The 24,025-nt window shown below is 40.5% G+C and overlaps 1 protein-coding gene, 1 long non-coding RNA gene and 1 pseudogene across 3 annotated transcripts; 2 read left to right on the forward strand and 1 right to left on the reverse strand.

Annotated features, from left to right (window-relative positions):
- Window positions 1-4,509: 4,509 nt before the first annotated feature.
- On the reverse strand, window positions 4,510-7,216 carry BTG1 (BTG anti-proliferation factor 1). The gene is made up of 2 exons (XM_061125658.1): window positions 6,772-7,216; window positions 4,510-5,819 (listed from the first exon to the last, which is right to left on the reverse strand). The coding sequence occupies exons 1-2, from the start codon at window positions 6,917-6,919 to the stop codon at window positions 5,452-5,454; spliced, it is 516 nt and encodes a 171-aa protein (XP_060981641.1). The 5' UTR covers window positions 6,920-7,216; the 3' UTR covers window positions 4,510-5,451.
- A 142-nt stretch (window positions 7,217-7,358) lies between these two features.
- Window positions 7,359-23,216, forward strand: LOC133044297 (uncharacterized). Of its 2 annotated transcripts, none has more exons than XR_009689913.1 (3): window positions 7,359-7,850; window positions 15,551-15,819; window positions 21,034-23,216. It is a non-coding gene; the product is annotated as an uncharacterized LOC133044297 (long non-coding RNA). The 2 variants fall into 2 exon arrangements; XR_009689912.1 differs by lacking the exon at window positions 7,359-7,850 and adding an exon at window positions 15,112-15,294.
- Window positions 13,092-13,266, forward strand: LOC133049274 (U1 spliceosomal RNA; annotated as a pseudogene).
- Window positions 23,217-24,025: the final 809 nt, after the last annotated feature.

The following is a 24,025-nucleotide window of genomic DNA, read 5'->3' on the forward strand; positions in this document are numbered from 1 at the left end:
ACCCTAACGTTTAAAAAGAAAATTTCTAAGAACATAAAATGTGAATTTGAAAACATGTCAACACATAATTTAATATACAGGAGCACATGGACTTTGAATTGGTATTAGCACTTAATCTGGGGTACCTGTTGGGTGTTAAAAGAAGTCTTAATTTTACAACTAAGCACTCAAGCAGATTAACAAAAATTAAACAACTTTCTCTGGATTGCTACAAAAGCTTCTTCCTTTAAGACAATATCATCACTTAAAGAACATAATAATCAGCTTACTCTTGAGAGAAAAAACACTCATCTACTTTAGTGATAATCTAGAGAAATAGTCTCCGTTTTTTGTTCATGCACCACATCAATAAAGTTTTTAGTATATCCCTAATATACATACATCTATTTATAAAATGTACCATGTGCTTTTGCATACACACATGAAAACACAAGCAATATTTTAAAAGAATAACATAACTTTGGGGATGACCTAATTACTAAAGTATACTCATGAGTAAATATGTCTTTATCAATGTACAGTTTGAAATAATTAGTGTTTGATGTAATATTCTCCAAACACAGGAATGCAGTTAATGATAGTTTTTCTCCGTTTTGTGGCCCCTATTATGATGATAGGTGTCTGGCCTACACTCAATTATTCTTCTATCATCAGGAATGCAGTCACAAATGCCTTCACAACTTAAAGGTACCAGGAACGAGGCTATCATCATCCAAGTCTCTAAGACAGCTTAAATCTTTTCCCTTTATAAAACACTGAGACAAAGGCATTGAGCACTATATTTGAACTTCTTTAAAAATGCCTGTAGGAATGTGCTTTATTTATGCTTCTCATCACTCTTACCCCAAGCTCAGTTTCCACTTAATATGGGTCATAAACCTACCACTTTGACCCGCTTGTTCACAAACAAACTGAAAGTAGACTTTGTCCTAGATTCATGAGTTACAGAATCCCTACAGTAGTATTTCCCAAACTGTCTGCCAAAGACTAAGGTGCATAAACCTCTCTTGATGAACATCTACGACCACAGCAAATTCATTTTTATTACTAAACCTTTAAATTCCTCCATTTCAGCTGTTTCCTACTTTTCATTTTCTCCATCCTTTCCCTTTGTATCCAACCCTGGACTTGAATCAGTCCTTCTCTCAGTATTAATAATCTATAATTACAGAATTCCCAAAAGATCACTGCATCGTCCCCACTAAAACGACAAATTAACATGAAAAGACTCATATAAAAGTCAGAAATTGAACTCCCAAATGTTCCCTGTAAGATTATTCAACTATGAGATGACAAAGCATTAAGGAAAAAAAAAAGAAAATTGAGTATCCTATGACGGAAGCCTTACCGTTTTTCCACTCCTGTTTGACGCACTGATCAATGCCAAAAAAAACTGGTACATCAAGTCAAGATGGCAGTCAAAATAACTGTCAATTATACTCCACAATTTGTCTGTTGAGGAAACGGTGTCAACCCTCACTATTAATACAATCTAAGGCTTACTTACTCAGGAGCATCTCAAAATTACCAAACTTAACATCTTGCTTAATGATTTTCCTTCACTTTCAGAAGAAAACATATAGATTTATAGAAACAACAAGAAATAATTCAACCCATGAATTCCTCTGGCACCTTTGTATTCATGTAAATGACCTAAGGACTCAGTGAAGTAGCTTGGTTTTGATTTGGTTAGTAGCACAAACTACTAACCATTTCACTACAAAAGATTTTTTTCAAACTGTTAGGTTTCAAACATGAAAAATAAACAAATTGCTATACTTTTGGCAGCAGTCATATACAAAAGTTTGATGGCAGAGACTGAGAGACGAGACTAAATTATTTGCATACCTTCAGATAAGTACAAAATCCAGCATTTCAGACAATCCAAAATACACTTTTTGAAGTATATATATATATATATATATATATATATGTAACTATGGACAAAATCTCCCCACAAAGTTTATCAATAGACTCTTATCATATCGCCTGAAATAAGGATGCAAAGGGGAGAGCCAGTATCTTTAAACTTCAATAGACCGAAGAAGACTGTTGCAGTTATCTTGTTTTTTTCTGCAAAGAGGAAGGACAGTATCAGATAGTTAAAAATCGCCAAAGAAAATGTCAATAGTAGATTTATTTGTTCCTAAGATTAAAGGGAGTTTGAAACCTTTGGTCATGAAACTCAAGAATAGTCAGGAATATTACTTCTTTTTAATTTGAAGGCCAATCCTGTGATGCGTAACACCTATACAAAAAAACATTACTTGCAATTTGAGTTATAGTGACTCAAGGAAGGACTTCCCTGGTGGCTCAGATGGTAAAAGTGTCTGCCTACAAAGCGGGAGAAATCATTTGTGCAATTGTACCAGAAAGCAATTTTCTAGTGGCCTACCCAGTCTATCATTACAAAAATATTAATTAAATTAAGAGTGATTAACATGTGACTGTCATTCCAGATTGCAGAGGGAAAGCAAACAGCCCCATTATCCTGCAGGAACTAGGGTAACTCCCTCCATACAATCCACTTTAAACCTTCTTCATTCTTGCATTATAGAGGAAGACAGTATTTACATTTGAAGAAAAGAAAGCAATTTTAAAACTACCTGTTAAAATTCAAAGTAATTATTTCTAAACTTAGTGCCAATAAATATGAATCTTGGGGCCAGTGGCAACTAACAATATTGAAAGCAGTTAAAGAGAAAAAAAGCAGATCCTTTTAAGAAAGGATCCCCAAGAAACTCTTAACTCAAGCAGTGTAAAATGCCCTTTAAAATTCTATCACAATTAAAGTTTTTTAAAAAAGGTACACAACACACAGTTACAAATGTCTACGTGTATAGGCCTGACACACACCTGTACACATACAACAGAGACTCAAATACTTTTATCAAAATGGCTCCGTACAACATTCTCAGAAGCAATGAAAAAGATGTATTAAATAGTTACTAAACTGGAGACAATTGTCTGGGGAATGTTAAGGTTCAAGTCACAGGAAACAGCTGGATGATAGGTCTTAGTGATGTTTGCAAGCCTTTTAAAGAGGAACTTTTACCAGTTCCTTATATGCCAGGTATCACCTGAATTCTGTTTTCATTAAGTTCTCCTCGCATCAAATTTCTTTAAAGTACCGAAAAGTCTGATATTAGTATCTTCAAGAATGACTCCCCATCTGAGAAAAGGCTTGACAGAATTTTCAGGTACTAAAATACATCCCCCTAAACTGCCCGAAAGTCATCCTTCGCCCCAGGTCCCAGTGTGCAAAGCTTTACCAGTTACTAGCTTCTGAGCACAGGCACACACAGCTTCAAATGAGTTACCAGATGAAATGCAGTTGGTAAACAGCAGCAGTCAGCTCTGGGGGTAAGATCTGTGTAAAAACCATACTACCAGCTATTTTATTGTAAATTTGCTTGAAAAACTAGAGGGGGTGGGGATAGAATTCCTAAGAACAGACTGAAAAATAACACTATCAGTAAGTGGCAAGGGTAGTCCATGTGTTATGGTTGTAATTCAAACTCTCAAGGACAGCCTGCTGGTAAAGTGCACAAACATCCTTTGTATTCTAAATACCTGCTTGTTTAACCAGTATTCCTTTGTCGCTACAAAAATCAGAATGCACTGGGAGAAACAAAACTCCAAACTTATTTCGGACTACCGGTTCCCAAATAACCTAGATTGTGTATTTCCAGTTTGAGCATGTTTACATGAATACCACCCAAAAGACATGATGTTAGTAACATACTTGAGTAGAGAAAAACTCAGAAATTTTTCATTTTCAACTTGTACTGAAAAACCATGTTATTCTTCCTAAAGCCAAAGAATTATAGAACAAATTAAAAAAATAATAATAATAAAACAGCTTTATCATTCGGGTTAGTGGAGCAATCTACACTCGAGCACGAAGTGTTCATTTGTTTAAGGTTCTTAGTATTTATCTGAAGTCTGAAAATGATGCAAGAACTCAGCATTTCAACTTGAGAATAAAAATTCAAACATACCTTTTGTTGAATTCCAGCTTAAGTGATTTTTTATGTAAATCTTGCAGCTGACGAAAGGCAAAAAGCAACCAATCTCTGCAGTGATTAGTCTGGTCTTTAAGACTATGGGTCACCTGCCCCAGGATTTTCTAAATGAACAAGGAATCCATGGGGCAAAATAACTTTTTCAAAGGTGGGCCAGAATGGAACGTTTATCTCTTCACTTCAACAGGGAAGCAGTGAAATGTAATCCTTTGAGTAACTTTTTTTGGTTGATGTTACCTTTGTCTCATCCTCATTTCATGCCATTAGCTTGGGACTGTGTCCAATGTTTCAACTTTAGCACTTTTAGAAAAGTATGTTACCCCTCTAACACCTAAATTTGTATACAAAAATCACCTTTACTCCTTAACAAATGTTTTTCAGCATGACCAGTGTGCAACTGACATTCACACGGCTTACAGAACCTAAGTCTTTTGAGAAATGTATTTCTTTTAGCTGAACCTCTATAATCATGACAAGAGATTGATTAAAATGCCAAGATAAGAAACAATTTATTATAGAGAGAAGAAAAATTTCTCATCCAAAATATAGAAATCTGTACAACTTTGCCACAATCAATATACATGAACTGTACAAATTTACACCAGTTCATAATTTACCAAATAAAAGATGACTGTTAACAAAGTTCACAAAATAGATGGTGGTTTGTGGAAAAGACTTTTACCCAATTAAGTACAAGGAGAGTTACAAACCAGACCTCCACTTTCTAAAAATAAGAAGTTTACTCAGTCTTAGAAAACTACAAGCTAGCAAATGTACAGAGAGCTGGCTGGTGCTAACACCACAGTTGAGACAGTGTCTTTTTAAGGGTCTTTTTTTTTTAAAGCCTGTTGCCAAGGCAGATTCTGGTCACTTGCTACTTTCAAGGCCAAAAAACACAATACAAGGTCTGACCATTTCCCCAGGTCATGCTTACTAGTTTGTCTTATATACATTTATACATATTTAAGTGCTAGGTAAAAGTCTTGTCATAAAATTTCCAGTACTACCATGTTTAAAATGTTGAGCTTTCCTATTGAGCTGCCAAAAAGGATAACTTTTAAGTGTAATAGTGCAAATTTTCTCTGCAACTTCTACTGCAGAGAAATACAGATTTGCATTAAAGGGACTGACGTAAAAATTTAGGTATCATGTCTGGGAGAAACTGAAACCATCCTAGGACTTCACTCCTAGCAAATAAGATGATCATTTACTTGGACTCACAGGCTATTAAAATCATTGAAAGGTACTGTCCAAACTATGGCACTGTCACTTAAAAAAAAATTTTTTTTTACCACTCTATCTTGTGCCAGATCTTCACAGCTGTGACATGGTTTAAATTCCATAATCCATCCCCAAGGGGAGCCCACCCAAAGCAAAAATCAAATTTATCCATCCATTATAAGATGATCCATCCATAGACTATATCTTAACCTGATACAGTCATCATATTGTAGTTTTTGGAAGGGCTTGTTCTGCCCAAGAGAAGTTCCTCCTTACAGCTGATTCTGCTGTCTACCATTTGCACGTTGGTGCTGTTTTGGGTGCTACCTCCTGCTGGTGAGGCTTCGTACAGCACACAGATGGAGCCATCCTCGCCAATTCTGTAGGACACTTCGTACGGGTCAACCCAGAGCGTGAGTTCACTTGGGAGAAGCCTGAACAGCTCCTGACTGCTCAGTCCAATCCGCTGCGCTGCCTGTCCAATCAGAGGATCCATTTTATGGTTGATGCGAATACAACGGTAACCTGATCCCTTGCAGGGCTTCTCTGGGAACCAGTGATGTTTATAATGTTCTATAGAAGAAAAGAAGAAAGAAAACAATGCTTAGACGCCGTTACTGTGCTCCCGCCTTCGTCTCCTTCTTCCGTTGGCTCCTTTGAGTGAAAATGCCGAGTATCAACTTTTTTTAAAAAAGCCCAGCATCGCATTCGCGGATGTGCGTGGATGGAAAACGAGCAGGGCAAGGTTTTAGAAATAACAGTTGCACGGGACAAAACAATCTCCGGGAACCAACCGGCTGAGCCGCCAAAACGGGAATCGGGCGCGCAGCCTGCGCCAGCCGGACGGCACCGGCGGCCAGGCGGGAACCTGTTTACTTTCTCCACCCCACCCTGGCCGCACACAATGGGGTTTGTGACTTTGGAGGAGAAGCGCCACCGGAGTGTTAACCCCGAAGGAAAGGAAAACAAGCCACCCTAAACCACGCTCTGGGCAGGGCTGTAATTGTGCCGGTGACAAATCCGATGATTAATGGGCAGAGGTAGGAGGCGCGGGGAGACCGCACGTCCGTCCCGGGCGGGCTTCGGGGCAGCCGCGCCGTTTTACCCCCCGGGCCGGACAGCCGAGCCCGCAACGGTTGGACCGGAGTGGGGGGAGGGGGCGTCGAACCCACCCCAGCCCCGTGGCTCCTTTGTCCCCCCAAATCCGCGGAACGTCCGAGAACCGCAGCTCCCGCCTCGGTCGGCTTTAGTTTCTTTGTTGTGCGTCAGTTTTCTTCTCCCCCCCGCGCCGTTGGCCAACCGCGGGGGGCCAGGGAGCGCCCTCGACCCAACCCCCAAACCCTCCCTGGGACCCGCCGTTAGCGGCCGCCGGCACGCCAGCCACTGTCCCGCGGCCGGACTCGAGCGCGGTCGCCCGGGGCGCTGCGGAGACTCCCGCGGCCCCGACGGCCCGGCCCCGGCAAGTGCGGCCGCGTCCCCCCCCTCCTCGGCGTCCCTCGCCCTCCTGCCACCACGGCCCGCTCACCTGCCAGCAGCTCCTGCAGGCTCTGGCTGAAGGTCTGCAGTTGTCGCTCGCTCGTGAGCCCCTTGGTGCGGAGGAACTTAGAGATGAAGGACACGGCGGCGGCGATCTCGCCTATCATGGTGGCGGCCCGACTGTAGAAGGGATGCATGGGGGCGGCGGGCGGGGGCGGCCCGGGGCGGCCGGGGCTCGGCGGCGCGGCCCCGACGGAGGAGCGGCCACCCCGGGCTCCCTCACGAGTCAGAGGGCTAAGAGGGAGAGAGAGCGTGAGCGGCGTACGGCTACTTTTTTTCTCCTTTCTTTATAGTAAAAGTTATTTTCGACACAGGAGGCGGCAGGAAAGAGGAAGAGACGAGCGACGGCGGCCTGGTCACATCGCTCGGACCTCCCCAGCCGCCTCCGCCTCCAGCTCCGCAGCCTCCGAAGCTCCCAACAGTTGCATTTCCAGCTCCGACGGGGCTAAGAGATAAAGGGGTGGTGCAGCACTTTTTATAGAGCCGCGGAAAGGAAGTGGCGTAGCTGGAGCGTGACGGCCGTCTCCAGCCAATCCAGAGGCCGCACCATTGTGACGCAAGCAGATTCGGAGTCGGAGGGGGCGGGAAAAAGGGGCCAGGGGGGCGGGTCCATAGACTGGGAAGAGAGGGAGGAGCTGACGTAATCCGCTTGTAAACAAATAAACCCCGGAGTGGCAGCCGGAGAAGGGGGAGCAAGTGGCTAGGGAAGGAGGAAACCAGGGGTGCGCGTGTGAAAGCCCCGCCCCCCCAGCCCTAGCTCCTCCTTCCCGCTCCGGCAACTCCAGGCTCCTCGCCAGCGCATCCTCTGCAAGAGTACTCTGCCCGGGCTAGCCTGCGAGGAGGCTTAATGCTGTGCAGATAAAAGCAGCCCGGCTTAGGCTGTGTACACCCGCGCCGGCGGCACGGATACGTCTGCCTGGCCCGCTGACTGTACTCGGTGTTTACATCCTGTCCCCGACGCGGAGTCTACGTGGCTGGCTCCACGGGCAGGATGAGCAGCGGGGTGCGGGTACCAGTGCTGAGGATACAGGGAGTGTGGAGAAAAGTGGAGCGAACCGGCTCTCGAGGGTTAGTAAGCCTTTTATGGTTGCTGTATAGTGACATCAAGAGTCAAAAGGAGAGAAGAATGGAGTCCTTACTGAACCCATCTTAAAACTGATAAGAAAGCCTGTTATTGAAGATAAGTATGGTAACCGTAACGTTTAATCTATAAACAGAAAAAAATCTATAGAATGCATTTTACACCGTTTACGCACAAAACCAAAGGTTGTTTCTTTCTTTAAACTAAGTAACTGTCTCAGCCTTCGCGTTTTGCTGTCCTTTATAAAACAGGAAAAGATAAAATTTGAAGGTTGTGAAAGTACTAGGCACAGACATTTAAGGTTACTTGAAGTCCTACTTGCCAAACTGGGGGGTGGGCGGGGAGGGGGGGAATACGAAGGCATGAGCCTGCTGAAACGATTAGGCCTGCGAGAGGGTTAACCCGAACTCCATTAAAGAGGAGGGGAAAAGAAAAAAAAAGATGGTGAGCTGGGCAGATGGAGAAAGCAAACAAGAGGCAGAAGTTGAACTCTACCAGATGGAAATAAATATCCTGAGCTTAGCTGGTCATCAATATTGCAAAACACTACTGCGCCAAAGGGTATAGAAATGAAGGGAAAAGTACAATTCACCATAAAGCAGTAGGAGAAAAAAAATTGTTGTTTGAATGAAATATGTAAAACTGGGCTTGAAAGAATAGCTTCTAGGTTATTTTTTCATTTATACACAATAATTATTGGTAGTTATATGTGAAATAAATACTTGAAAAGATAGTAAAACTGAATTATTTAAAAGCATTGACATGAAAGTGTTTTCTTTGAATAAATGCATCAGTGCATCAAAAATAATGGTAAATAGATACATTCGTTTCCTTCTAGGACTCTACAGATAGAACTGTGCTTAAAAGTAAATGTCATGGTAATTACTTCCCTAGGGATGTAAAATCTCTTGCACTACTCAAAATGGAGATAGGGAAACAAGTAAATCCTTAAAATTACCATAGTCCTAGATTTAGATTTTCTGATATCCTTCTAACCCCCACCTCTCTTACTCATCTGCTCTGTTCATTTCCCTTACACCATCAAGTCATTAGAGCATTAGATTAGAAATCAGGTGAGTTTTTCTCCTTCAAAAATTTTCAGCTTAAACTGACTCATCTACAAAATAGAAATAATGAAATTAACAAAATATTAGGATCCGAATTCATTCCTGTCTCCCAGCCCATGTTTTCTCCACTATTTTTTTTCTTTCATTGAAATGTATTTGATGTACAATATCATGCTACTTTCAAGTGTACTACATAATGATTTAACATTTGCATACATTATGAAATGGCCACTAACTTTTAACTGCCTTCCCAGACAGCAGCTGGACCCTTTCTGAATGCTTCTTAAAATCAGTAGAATAGAGTTAACAGAAAGTTGAACTCACATATTCTTGAAGGGGTTTTCCTCCCACTGTTTTCTATTGTATGTGTGTGTTTCCCACTTTAAATCATTCCTTTAAGAGATAAATGGATTTAAGAAATTACTCTTTTACACTAGGGTGATCTAGGGAGTACTCAGGAGGGGAAAAAAGGAGGTAAATGTTGGTCCTAAATGCAAGCTTTAGATAGTGGACAAGGTTAATAGCTAATGGTTTTCAAATCTGGACATATATATGTTTAGTAATATTTTTCCAGAAGTTTGGTAACGCCGTTCCCATCCAAGAACCTAGGAGGTATTTCTTGACATTTTGAATTTGTAAAGGACTTTCTCATCTTGTTAATACACTCAACTACAGGGCACTCCCAACTACTTACAAACCCAACTCTTCGTTCTGTGTCCTTAGGCAAGTTATTTAACTTCTCTGCATCGTAATCTCCAAAAAATGGAAAGGTTGTTATTAGGACTAAGTGGAATAATTTTGTTTAGTTGCTCAGCCGGGTCTGACTGTTTTTGACCCCATGGACTGGCAGGCTCTTTCAGTCCTTGGGATTTCCCAGTCAAGAATACTGGAATGGGTTGCTATGTCCTCCTCCAGGGGATCTTCCCAACCTGGGGATCGAACCCAGGTCTCCCACTTTGCAGGCGGATTCTTTACTATCTGAGTCACCAGGGAAGCCACATACATAGATAGAATACCCAGAGAGTGGGGCAAGGAGTGAGAGCTGTTCTTTCTCCTCCTGCCTTCTGAAAGTGTCACTCAGTCGTGTCTGACTCTGCGACGCCATGGCCTGTAGCTTCTATCCATGGAATTCTCCAGGCAAGAATACTGGAGTGGGTTGCCATTCCCTTCTCCAGGGACTCTTCCCCACCCAGGGATCGAACCTGGGTCTCCCACATTGCAGACAGATTCTTCACTGTCTGAGCCACCAGAGAAGTCCTTAGATAGATAGATAGGTATATTAAATTGCCTGTGATAATATATATAATTATCAAATTAATTTCTAAAACCTATAAAATTTTCAATCAAAGCACTATTTAAAAAAAAAAAAAAAAAACAACCTTAAGGAATATGTGAAAACAATCCAAGAACCTGGATTTCAAAATAAATCTGTAAGTGACAAATGTCAGATCTTTGGAGTGCTTAAGAGTTCAGAAGTTACTTTCTATAGAGGAAACTATCAGACAACTAGAATCCTCAAAGGGCTGGATTATATTCCCATCCCTTAGTTCAATTGTTACCTGAACAGTTTGCTCTGGACTTACAAATCACAGCTCCCTGTAGACTTTTTGAGTAATTGTGTTAACCAAAAAATGGAGAGATAAAAAAAGAAAATTTTATATAGGGTGAGGGAATGAACTTCTTTCTCTATTTCATAGACTAGTAAAATTTAGGAATCAACACAAGTTTGAAAATCTTATTTTGCCAAAGATGTTATTTAAAGAATTACATTATCATCTGCTGTCACTATCATTTCGTGGCAAAGATGACATTTTAACACCCCCAAAGTAAGAAAGGTATCCATATCAGAAAATAAAGCATGGTCTTTTTAAGTGAATAAATTTTAAGTCACTAAATGTCACCTTTTGCATTTCAGTGTTTGGGAACTCATCAAAAAGAGAACACTAAATTAGGCTTTTATGCTATTCATTGGATATGTTATTCCCACTGCCTGGAATATCACCTCCCTTTTTTTTTTTTCTCCTAGCTAATATCTGCTTATCCTCCAAGATTTCCCTAACTCTCTGGACTTGTGTGTCTACAGTATTCTGCTTCCTCTTGTCCTTGCCCTGGTACTGATCAGACATACTAGATTTACTATGTTTACTAATCCCTCTTCCTTTCTGGTCTGTAAATTCTCAAAGGGCAGGCATCTTCTGTCATTCACTATTGTGAATGCCTAAGAAACAGGCCAACACATAGTAAATGCTGTTGACTGATGTTAGACATCTAAATACAAATGAGTCCATCAAAACCATGACTTGCAAACACACACACACACACAAAACCCACAAAAAAAAACAAACAATAACAAAAAACAACTGATAACAAAAACAACGTGACTTGCAGTTTGTCAGCTGACAGATCACACAGAGCAAGTTGTCTTGCTTAAAATCGGACAGTCAATATTTGAGAAGATAAGTAACTCACCTCTGTGGCCCTGTCTTTCTGGCTCCCATAAGTGTTAGATTACTCCATAGTGTTTTAGAATAAATGTTTTAGGATAGGCTGCATTTCCAAAGCAAAGGAAATGGAGACCAAAGTGACTTGGATATGCTGCTTAAGAAATACTGTGGTAGTGTCCACATCGTTCCCATTTAGGGTTTCTTGTGTTATTTCTCCACGTGTTATGTAGACACATTTTAGTATTTTTATATATCAGATTACACAGGGGTGTCATTTGCCACTCTCTCACATTACTGTTCTATCCTGAAGTTGTTCACAAGGAGTCCTTCCTAAACTCCAGGCTTCCACTTCATCCCTGTGATCCTGGCTTCCTGCATTATTGCTAGGAAAGTCCCAGATTTTTTTTTTTCAATGGCTGTATTACAGTTCACAAGGTTGTCCAGTAGGCCTCCCCCACCACCCTTTTCTGAAAGGTCCCCCTCCCTATAATCCCCACTCAGCAAAGGCCTTGCTCCTTATCTGGCCCCTCCCTCCCCAAAGGCACCTTCAGGCCCAGAGATTCCCTTGCTGAACTGGATGAGCCTCCTTGTTGCTGAAGGCATTCACTAAAGTATTAACTATAGTGTCCTCTGTTGTAAATTTACTTCCAGAGTCCTAGGTGTCCTTGGTGCTTGCTTTAGAAAACTCACAGCTAAATCAACAAGTACAGGCTCAAGCAGGAGAGTTCTTTACAGAGTGTTAATAGCAAATAGAGACAGGGTATTTATTTTGGGGTGTGTATGGGGCAGAAAGAGATAAGGAAGCCAGTCCCCAAAGTGAGTGATCTCTGCTAAGTGATCTCTGATCAGTAAAGTTCGCCCATAGATAGGTCTCTGGAAGGAAGAAAAAGAGGAGACCCGATCTGGAAGTATTTTAAAGACTTAAACCACTCTGAGGAAGATAAATATTGCTGAAAAAACTGGTGAGTAGAGAGGGCCATTGGTACCTGGCAGTGAGGGGAGAGTGAGTGTTTTGAGCAGGGAAGTGAAATGATCAGATTTATGTTTTAGAAAGTCCTAAGGATGATGAATTAAATTGGGGTCATTTGAAGTGACTTTTTTTTTTGTCTCTAATTCTTATTTAAATCTTTAAATAATTTAGCTTTCATGTGGGCTCATCTCTTCAACTAGAGACTTAATGCCTTTTGTTTATTCTTTTCTTGATTATCCACGGGAAGCAGACTACGTTTAGGAGCCTCCCCACCTGCCAACCTTCTTTGCTTTGCTTAGATATGAATTCAAGGGCACAAACTAAGACCCTTGTACTAGTTTAGACCAAGAAACATAAGAGAACTAGAAACCAGACAGTGACAAGTATAGATCTGGGGCAAAACTGTTCTTGTGAAAGCAGTTGGGAAAAAGGATTAAAGAGTTGCTTCTGAGTAGCAGTAACAATGATCAGAAAATGAAGAGGAACTAAAAAGCCTCTTGATGAAAGTGAAAGACGAGAGTGAAAAAGTTGGCTTAAAGCTCAACATTCAGAAAACTAAGATCATGGCATCTGGTCCCATCACTTCATGGGAAATAGATGGGGAGACAGTGGAAACAGTGTCAGACTTTATTTTGGGGGGCTCCAAAATCACTTCAGATGGTGAGTGCAACCATGAAATTAAAAGACACTTACTCCTTGGAAGGAAAGTTATGACCAACCTAGGTAGCATATTAAAAAGCAGAAACAATACTTACCTGGCAGGGGAGATACCATGATCATGAAGGTGGTTTTCCCAGGGCGAGGCTTATCCATTGCACTCCGGATGTGCTGACCCCTGCAATTTCCCCAAATGTGGGAAACTTGACTGCATAATTTGTGGTAGTGGGGAAGAGAAAAAAAAAAAAAGCAGAAACATTACTTTGCCAACAAAGGTCCGTCTAGTCAAGGCTATGGTTTTTCCAGTGGTCATGTATGGATGTGAGAGTTGGACTATGAAGAACGCTGAGTGCCGAAAAAATTGATGCTTTTGAACTGTGGTGTTGGAGAAGACTCTTGAGAGTTCCTTGGACTGCAAGGAGATCCAACCAGTCCATCCTAAAGGAGATCAGTCCTGGGTGTTCATTGGAAGGACTGATGCTGAAGCTGAAGCTCCAATACTTTGGCCACCTCATGCGAAGAGTTGACTCATTGGAAAAGACCCTGATGCTGGGAGGGATTGGGGGCAGGAGGAGAAGGGGACGACAGAGGATGAGATGGCTGGGTGGCATCACCAACTCGATGGACATGAGTGTGAGTAAACTCCGGGAGTTGGTGATGGACAGGGAGGCCTGGCATGCTGCAATTCATGGGGTGGCAAAGAGTCGGACACAACTGAGCAACTGAACTAAACAATGATCATACAAATTAACATCATTGAAGGTGAACCAAACACTGTACTAAGTATTCTCTTTTATTTTTTTGCATTTGAGAAGTCAATTCAGTCACGTCCAACTATTTGCCTCCCAGGCTCCTCTGAAGCCCGCCAAGCTCCTCTGTCCATAGGATTCTACAGGCAGGAATACTAGAGTGGGTTGCCATGCCTTTCTCCGAGGGATCTTCCCCACCCAGGGATCGAACCTGCATCTCTTACATCTCTTGCATTGGCAGGCAAGTTCTTTACCATTAGCGCCACCTGGGAAGCCCATTTTATTTTTACTTTTTATTTATTTATGTATCTATTTATTTTTGGCCGTGCCACTCCACTTGTTGGGATTCCCCAACCAGGGAATGAACCTGGGCCCTCAGCAGTAAGACCATATAGTCCTAACCAGTGTACCACCAGAGAATTCCCATGTACTAAGTATTTTAGAGGCATCCCATTTAATTCTCCCAGAAACACCACCAGGTAAGTATAATTGTCTGCATTTAACATATGAGGTTTCATTCCTAAAGAAAATAAGTAATTTACTCAAGGTTTTACAACCAGATTTAAACCCTAGTCTACACTACAAAACTTGGAGGCGAATTCCTGATACTACCTTTTCTAAAGGGATCATGAGAAATAAAACCTTATAAAGGTATAAAACATTTTAGAAATTAGTAGAGATAGTAGAAAGGAAAAAAAAATAAAATTCAAGGCAGCTTGGGAGAGTTCTCATGGTTGACATATCCTGGAAAATACAGCTATATTTCTTAAAAGGCTCACTGAAAAATGAATCAAAGGACATATTAAAACATTAATCTGCCAAATAAAATAAGTTCATTGGAATGAAAACTATCCCTAGGGGCAGATAAGAGAAAGCAGAAAAAAATACCTTCTATTTTAGACTATTTTAGCATATCGCTTCTCCTCTGACTTGAATTGGCAGAAGGAACTGGGAAGTGGGTTGGTCCCACAGTCCTCCTCCAACAACTAAGCGGATTCCAGTGAGCTTTGAGGGCTCAGGTCAAAGAACTGGAGAGCAGCAGAAAGGGTCGCTTTTGTGTCTGTCGTCTTCTCGCCAGCTTCCCTGGTGGCTCAGTGGTAAAGAATCCTCCTGCAATGCAGGAGATGCAAGAGACAGGGACTCCATCCCTGGGTGGGGAAGATCCTCTGGAGGAGGGCATGGCAGCCCACTGCAGAATTCTTGCCTGGAGAATCCCATGGACAGAGGAGCCTGGCGGGCTACAGTCAATAAAGTCGCAAAGAGTCAGACAGGACTGAGGGTGTAACATGCTTCTCCTTCTCATGCTTCCTTTTAGCAGACCCTAGGACTTCACTCACTTTTTTTTCTTTTCAAAGCTGCCACCATCAACTCTTGTCTCCTGGGGCAATCCCCCACTGTTCACGCTTATTGGATGTTTATCTGTATCTTCCCAGCACCAAGAGTCTACTTCAGTTTTACCGTTTAACAATAGTGTGGGGAAAGAGACAGATGATAGGAATCGACTTTGGAAAATTGAAGGCCTTGAGGAATCATACAAAGTTCTTGTAAGTTATGGCCCTGGCCTATAGTAGTTATAACTTTCTGAATATGGAAGACATGGACCTCCCCTTCCTGCCAAACCAATAGGGCAGCCAGGTTTCAAAGTGTGAGCCTGGGCTAGCCATCCCAACATCACCCCAGGAAACTGATAGAAATGCGAACTTTTGCCTCTAGACCTACTAAATGAGAAACAGTTTAGCACTAATGTTTCAGAATAACTGCTTTAAAAAGTAATGGCAACATTCTACAATTTAAATTCAGCAAACAGGACTTACTTCCCCAGTGGCACAGTGAATAAAGAATCCGTCTGCCAATGCGAGGGACATGGATTTGATTCCTGGTCTGGGAAGATTACACATGCCTCGGAGCAACTGAGCCCCTGCGCCATCACAGCTACTGAAGCCCATATGCCTAAAACCTATGCCCACAACAAGAGAAGCTGTAGCAATGAGAAGCCTGCGCACTGCAACAAAAAGTAGCCTCCGATCACTGCAACTAGAGAAATCCCATGTGCAACAATGGAGACCCAGGTCAGCCAAAAACTAAGTAAATAAATAAAGTCTCTCTTCTTACTAAAGATAAGTAAATAAATAAAACCAGCAAACAAACTTCATATCCAAGCATATACTATCTCAAATAGAAATCTTGTCCCTTAAAAAAAGTAGCATACTAATTTAATACGTAAAAGCTGCCTTTTTTTTTTTTAATATTGTAGTGGTTTTTGCCATACATTGACATGAATCAGCCACGGATTTACATGTGTTCCCCATCCTGATCCCCCCTCCCGCCTCCCTCTCCATCCCATCCCTCTGGGTCTTCCCAGTGCACCAGCCCTGAGCACTTGTCTCATGCATCCAACCTGGGCTGGTGATCTGTTTCACCCTTGATAGTGTACTTGTTTCAATGCTGTTCTCTCTGAACATCCCACCCTCGCCTTCTCCCACAGAGTCTAAAAGTCTGTTCTGTACATCTGTGTCTCTTTTTCTGTTTTGCATATAGGGTTATCGTTACCATCTTTTTAAATTCCATATATATGCGTTAGTATACTGTATTGGTCTTTATCTTTCTGGCTTACTTCACTCTGTAAAAAGCTGCCTTTTAAGTATCAAATATGTTTTAAGTGAACATATTTGCTTTTCTGAGGTTCTGCAGTCTGGGTAAAATGCATTTTTCTCAGCTTCTGAAACAATAGGCAAGTGAGAGTATATAGTGATGTCCATATGTTACTCTCAAAAGAGAAGCTAATACTCAGGAAGCTTGATAAGATAATCATCTAATCAAATGTTGGTATAGTCCATGCCTTTGTTCACTTTTAGGAAAAGCAGCAGTTTGTCCTTTTTAAGGAACTTGAATTTAAAATAGTAGGGACTTCCCTGGAGGTCCAATAGTTAAAACTCCAGGCTTCCACTGCAGGGAGTATGGGTTTGACCCCTGGCCTGGCCCACTTGGAGATCCTTAATGCCACTCAGTGTGGCCAAAATAAATAAATAGATAAAATCTCAAAGTAAATTAAGGTTTACATGCATTAAGTAATGTCACCTCATCCCTCTCAAATGAAATGTCCAACTAAAAGAAAGGAGCATCCAAGTTGCAAAAGTAAGTGTGATAAATAAATATGAAACCCTACATATAGATATCTGACGTGACTGTGAAAACCATCATCATGCATTTGGATATACTTTAGCAGGAATAAAAGGGTTAAAATCCCATTGGAAAATGCAATTTAGGATGTATTCATCTGTAAGGCATAGCAAGTTAGATACAATATTCCTGAAAGGACTTATGTTCTAGCTATAGAGGTCTCCTGCATTGAAGGCAAACGCTTTACCCTCTGAGCCACCAGGGAAGTCCTAGCTATAGAGGAGTATCCTCTAAAGAAAAAAAAAAGGAATGGGAAGGCTGTGATTAGCATATCAAATTGCATTATATTTGCTAAAGGAAATAAAGTAAGAAACTTCCTATTATCTTATATTCTTATCCACTTGGCTAGTAAATTCTTATAAGTGAGGCAAAACCAATCTTCAGCCTAGATAATATTTATAATACAGTTTGATTTAGTTGAATGCAAAAGCAAAGGGTCCATTATTAGCATTACTGCATGTGTTGAAAACATTCTATATTTGCATGTGTTTTAATAGCAGTCTCTAAATCTTTCCATCATTTTCAACAAAATACAGGAAACATTCTCATCTTCTGAAAACTGATTTGAAGTTTGACTGTGATGACCACCGTCACATGCAAGAAATGGTCTGTCTCCCTGTTGTTTTAAATGTCTGACCTTACTCTTTATTACACAAGTAGATTCAGACATTGAAATTGTAATAAGAGATACAGCACTCAGGAATGGATCTCCCTGTAGAAACAAACCTCTCTGTACAATCTTTAGATGGTGGGGGCTATGAGAGTTAAAATGTGCACTTTATCTTTATCCTTGAAAATTCTATCCTTAGTCCCCTTGAATGGATGATCTCACCTTTCTGAAAAAAAGCCTTATTGAGATATATTTTACATAAAATAAAATTCATCCATTTCAAGTGTACCTTTCAGTGATTTTGAGATAACTTATCAACTTGTGCAACCATCATCATAGTCAGTTTCAGAACATTTTCATCTCCCTCAACAAAATCTCAATCTTAACCCTGGCTGTCCCAGTCCCAGGAAACCAATAACCTACTTTCTGTCTATAGATTTGCTCATTCTGGACTTTTTATGTATGGCAATCATAGAATCCATGGCCTTGTTGCAGGAGAATAGAACACAGAGAGGATGGTCATGTCCCAGGTCTCAGGCGAGGCCTTGGGACAGGCCACCAAGTGAGGTTCCTTGGCTTCCCTCGGGAAAGAATTCAGAAGCGAACCACAGGGATTTATTTAGAGAGATACACATTCCATAGGCAGAATGCAGTCCATCTCAGAAGGCACGTCCTTAGTCATTCAGCCGTGTCCAACTCTTTGTGATCCCACGGACTATAGCCCACCAGGCTCCTCTCTCCATGGGATTCTCCAGACAAGAATACGGGAGTGGGTTGCCATTTCCTTCTCCAGGGCATCTTCCCGACCCAGAGATCAAAACCCCGTCTCTTACATCTCCTGCATTGACAGGCGGGTTCTTTACTACTAGCACCACCTGGGAAGCTTCTCAGAAGGCAAGTCAGTCAGTTCATTCACTCAGTCCTGTCCGACTCTTTGCGACCCCACGGACTGCAGCACACCAGGCTTCCCTGTCCATCACCAACTCCCGAAGCTTGCTCAAACTCATGTCCATGAAGTCGGTGATGCCAGCCAACCATCTCATCTCTGTCGTCCCCTTCTCTTGCCTTCAATCTTTCCCAGCATCAGGGTCTTTTTCAATGAGTCAGTTCTTTGCATCAGGTGGCCAAAGCATTGGAGTTTCAGAAGGCAAGAGTGGCCACCAAATATGGGGTGGTTAGTTTTTATGGCTGGGCAATAGGCTAACGAATGGCAGGATTAGCCCACCTATTTTGAACCAGGAGCAGTAATTTCGAAGAATTCGGCCACTTTTTGGCTTTTTATGGTTGGCCTTGGAACTGTCATGGTGTCGGTGGGCATGTCATTCAGCATGCTGACGTATTACAGTGAGCATATAATGAGGCTCAAGGTCCACAGGAAGTCGAATCTTCTGCCATCTTGCACCTAGAAGGTTCTAACCAGTTTATGTTGCATCCGTAACAGCTGTGTCTTCCTTTTAGTGGTTGTGCCCTGTCCTCTTGCCCCCTATCTCAGACTTGTATCTTCTATCAGACTTCTTCCACTTAGCATAAAGTTTTGAGTTTCATCCATGTTCAGTGTGTTGTTTCTCTGCTTGCTTGCTTGTTTAGTTATTTTTCCTGTTGTATCATACCAGAATTTCCTCTTGACTGAAAGCTTCTTGTTATAGTAGCCTGCGAGGGTGATGGGGGCCAACTCTGGGGGCTTCTACCTCCTCTTTCCACGGCCCTTCCCCTTTAGACATTTGTCTAAAGCCTTCGAGATGACATTTTTTCACGGGTTGATTGAGCCACTCTTCTCTTAGGTCATTGCCTGCTGCAGAATTAATGACTTACTCACTTAAGGTGCCTAGCATATTCCCCACACACACACCCCAACATCACACTCCACGCAGAATAAGCCAACTGAATTGAGAGAAAAAGCCCTTTCCTCAAGATATTTACTTCAGAGGAGTCCTCAGGGGAGGCAGACATTGCAGGTAGGAAAGAGGATAATAAGGGCACTCCAGTTACATAGCCCAACTAAGAATGAAAATTGCCAGATAATTTAGCTGAGAGGACTTAGCTCAACAGTTAAACTCTTAACAGAAGCTTTATTTAGGCTCATTCTAACAAACAGGATCAGCAGACAAGTTCTTTTTAAAGAAAGTTCTCTTTCATCTGACTAAAAAGAAGGAACACATTTAAACCAAAACAGGAACTACTCTGGCAATATATGTGTAAAAAAAATAAGCACCCTATGGGGCTCTTTTTAAATTAGCCAGAACGCACAGAGAACTCTTTGAAATGAAAACTCTGGAGGGAAAATATTTTTCTTGATTTTATAAACACTCATTGTTTAATCATCTGAAGCGAGTGCAGACTTGTGATTAAGTTCCCCCACCTCCTAAAGGGATGAACTCTTTTAAGTCACCTTCTCTCCCATCCACTCCCACCCCCTGGCTCTATTTAAGGAGACAAGAGAAGTAATTTGAAAACCAGCCTATCATGGAAGCAAGAAGTGGCCCAGCAGGTCCTAGTTTCAAACTAGATACACAGAGGCAAGGCTCTGTCCCACACTTATGGCTCAAGAAGCTCTGAGTTTTTGCTGAATTGCTTCCGCAGTGTACTAATCAGTACTAATAAGTTGTTTGAATTCCATGAGGAGTGGATAACTGACTCCAGTTTAGTTTGCTGCTGTAAAAAAAAAGTGACTTCAAGGACACCATCCCTCCCCAGCCCCTTTCCCACATTGAAGTCAGTCATATAATTTAATTCAGGACACTCAGAACCACCAGTTGTAGCTTTCATTCTTAGCAATTTTTCAGATCTGGACTTGCTCTAGTGAGAAAAGTTATGAGTCTTAAACAGGATCAAGTTATAATTACTCAAAATTGAGGCAACTTGACATAAAGCAAATATCTAACAGATTTGTAAAGTGAATAAAAGCCTAACACAACATGTAAAGAAAGAAGAAAGAATTTTTACCAGGAATCTGGGTTTGGAGAACATTCCTGTAAATAAAAATTACATTTACTTTTGAACTTCTTGGCTTCCAGGAGAAAGAGAAACACAACAAACTATATTGTTCTTTTGCTAACTTAAAAAAAAAACAGACACTATTCCCTCCAAACTATGTTAGCATTAAATTCTGATACATTTATCAATATGGAACAATTTTAGATAATTGTATAAGAAATTCAGGAAAACATTTAGGTGCTACATTCTTACATTGACCCTCCTAGCAAGAGCTGAGAATAAATTCACTGTTAAATATCTGATGTATGAGTGTTCTGTGGTGTTCATAAGTTCATTTCACAAATTTGATTAACTAATAAGGTACTAGCTAAGCATTGAAGATCTAGCCACAAGCAGAACAGACTGGTCCCACACATTATGGAATCTGATAGGAAGACAGAAATTAAATAGTGTAAATGTATATGTTTTTATAGCATATTCTGAAAATTACTGTAAAAGAGAAATTTGTTGTTGTTTTGGGGCACTAAGTCTTATCCAACTCTTTTTGTGACCACCACAGGCAACTCTGTCCATGGGATTCTCCAGGCAAGAATACTGGGGTGCGTTACCATTTCCTTCTCCAGAGGATCTTCCCAACTCAGGGATCAAAACTGCACCTTTTGCATTGCAGGTGGATTTATTGCTGCTGAGCCATACAGGTGCTCTGAAAGTCTAACTTTTAGAGAGATGGGACAGAAAAAACAATCAGAAAAATCTTTCCCACAGCAACAAAAAGTCAGAAATCTGAAAATGAGTAGGAATTAACCCACATAAGACCTGGGGAGTGAAAATTGCTCTCTAGACTAAAGAAACGAATTTACAAGGAGGACACAGGTTTGCCCAAAGCAGAATCATGTGGTCCTAACAGGGGTAGTGAGAAGAAACAGACCAAAGTATGTGAGGCTAGAACAGGAGGCACCTTGTAAATTGCATTTAAATTGCATTTAAGAGGTCAATCTTATCCAAAGAATGAGGAAGAAATCACCCAAGAGTTCTAAGTGTATTATTATACCCATTAAGCACCAGAGCAATGAGAATTCTGGTATTAGAAAATTAGAAAGTGACGATTCCTTCTTAAGAAGTTTTATTTCTTATTTGCTTTGTAAGAGCTATAGGAAAATCTGTAACCAAGGCCACTTCTCTTAAGAAGCTTCTTTAGATCTGCTCAGATATTCAATAACACTTGTAACTCTAGAAATTTAGGTCAGATGGGCAAACTTTTTATTTTTTTATTTTTTTCCCTTCCTATTTTTTTTTCATTTATTTTTATTAGTCGGAGGCTAATTACTTTACAATATTGTAGTGGTTTTTGTCATACATTGACATGAATCAGCCATGGATTTACATGTATTCCCCAAACTTTTTAAAATAAAGAGTCAGAATATACCTTTTGACTTTGTAGGCTAGAGGATCTTTGTCACATGTATTCAACTCTTGCTAGTGTAGTGTAGATCCCATGAAACTTTGTTTGCAAAACACAGGAGATAATGGGTTTAGCCCTAGGGCAATACTTTGCCTATCCTTGATCTAGATCAAGTAGCATCAAAGACATGATCTGGATGGAAGATTTTGGAGACTATGGCAAACATCTAAGTAAACAAACCTTTAACAGAATAATTGTACTTCCTTGGGACTTTGATTTTGAGGAGGACTGTGTTGGGACTTGGGACTTGGTATTATAAAAAAGGAACAAATTGCACCTCCTATGAGCTGAACAAATTGACCTTGTGAACAGAATTATCATCTGTGTAGATTGTGAGGAATATGAGATCCTTAGAGGCAAGTATTTGTGTCTGTTTTGTTCAGTTTTTCTTTTTAACCCCTAGCTGAATCCGTGGACTCTCAAGTTTTGTCTATAGAATTATATGCTAATGGCTAATAGATGTATCTCACCAAATGAATGTTCAGTTAATGACTTTTCAGCAATATAACTTGTAAAAAAGCCTTTTGGCAAACTTTGTTTTATGCCCAATGTAAAGCAAATTTTACCCAAAACACACTAAATATACACAGTATGAGAAATTGTGTCAATATTGTGATTGCAGGTGAAGACACACTCATCAATTCACTCAAAAGAGGTTTTTGTAGTCAGAGTATCTTGGGAAACAAATTTATATCAGAACGAATTGCCCTGTTCTGATGAATACAAACATGTTTGCTTTGCCTGTGAATGGACATGAATTTGAGCAAACTCCAGGAGATAGTAGGGGACACAGGAGCCTGGCGTGCTGCAGTCCATGGGGTTGCAGAGTTGGACACGACTTAGCAATGGAATAACGACAACCAAGCAGGAGATGAAGAAGAAGCATCTTCATTTCTTACAACCCTTTGGTCTGTTGTGTGCATGTGTTTTGCTTTTATTTTTGCTGTAGAGATAAAATGTTAAGCTTATTTTAAGCAAAATTTGACCTCAGTAACAATGAACCTCCAGAAGATTGAAACGTCTATGAAGAAAATAGTGTACAAAGAATAATGAGATTTCTAATGTCAAACGCCCTCATCTTTCCCTATACATACATCATCGATCCAGTCTTCACTCCTTCTTTGGGTGAGTACAATAAGCCTTCATTGGATTATTTGTTAGCTTACTTTCAAATTTGTTGTTATTGCTTATACAAAGTTTTATTACATTTGCATGTCTGGTTATATAGGATATATATCTGTATAAATATCCCATATATATTTAAATCTTTGAAAATTATTTGACTGTCTTAGGTTAAGATGTAAGATGTAATACATAATAAAATTTCCCATTAAAATTAATAGTTTTTTTTTAATTTAAAGACAATATCAGGGCTTAAATAAATGAGTTAACATTGTTAACCAAGGTATAGGGCGATTGGTTTTCTTTGCAGCACAATGTATTTTTTTTTTTAGCACAATCTATTTTAACTTATGAATTTATAAAAATATTGTTCTGAGAAGGATTTCATATATTTAAGCTAAAGGAGTCCATGGCAGGAAAAAAAAAAATAGCCTCTGGGTCTCAATCCTAGAATAGTGTGTCTAACATATAATAAGGACTCAATAAATATTTTTTGAACACCAAATGATCTTTAACCCATATCAACAATATTAGTTCTGTTAAAAAGACACTAAACTATTCAGACAAAAATCATTTGGAAAGTGCCGTGGTGGTGCCTACAGCATTAAATACCTTCTCTTTTCAATAGGAAAAGATGCTGATCTTGTTGTTTCTTGTGGCAGGAAGACATAAGGGAGGCTAAATCTGCATCAAATATTTAAATAGATGCTTCAAAGGAGAGTTGAGGACAAAGTATGTTTTTAATCACATTTGGGATTAGAATTTGTTCAAAGCAATCCATAACTACCCAGCATTGTGATGATTCTGCTCACCAGTATATACACAGTACTTAACACAGGGCTTGGTAAACAGTGGCATCAATACATATTTGAGGAATGAATGAACCCTGCTTGCAATTCTGTGGCAGTAAAAGCTCTGAGGGAAGATTAAAAACCTTGAATCAATATCAAAATCATATGGCTTGACT

Source organism: Dama dama, chromosome 3, assembly GCF_033118175.1.
Source record: "Dama dama isolate Ldn47 chromosome 3, ASM3311817v1, whole genome shotgun sequence".
Classification (NCBI taxonomy): domain Eukaryota; kingdom Metazoa; phylum Chordata; class Mammalia; order Artiodactyla; family Cervidae; genus Dama; species Dama dama.

Excerpts from the sequence above, each read along its gene's own strand:
- BTG1 (XM_061125658.1), bottom strand. The coding sequence starts at position 6,919 with ATGCATCCCTTCTACAGTCGGGCCGCCACCATGATAGGCGAGATCGCC. Across the intron at positions 5,820-6,771 it reads CCTGCAGGAGCTGCTGGCAG|AACATTATAAACATCACTGG; the intron begins GTGAGCGGGCCG and ends TTTCTTCTATAG.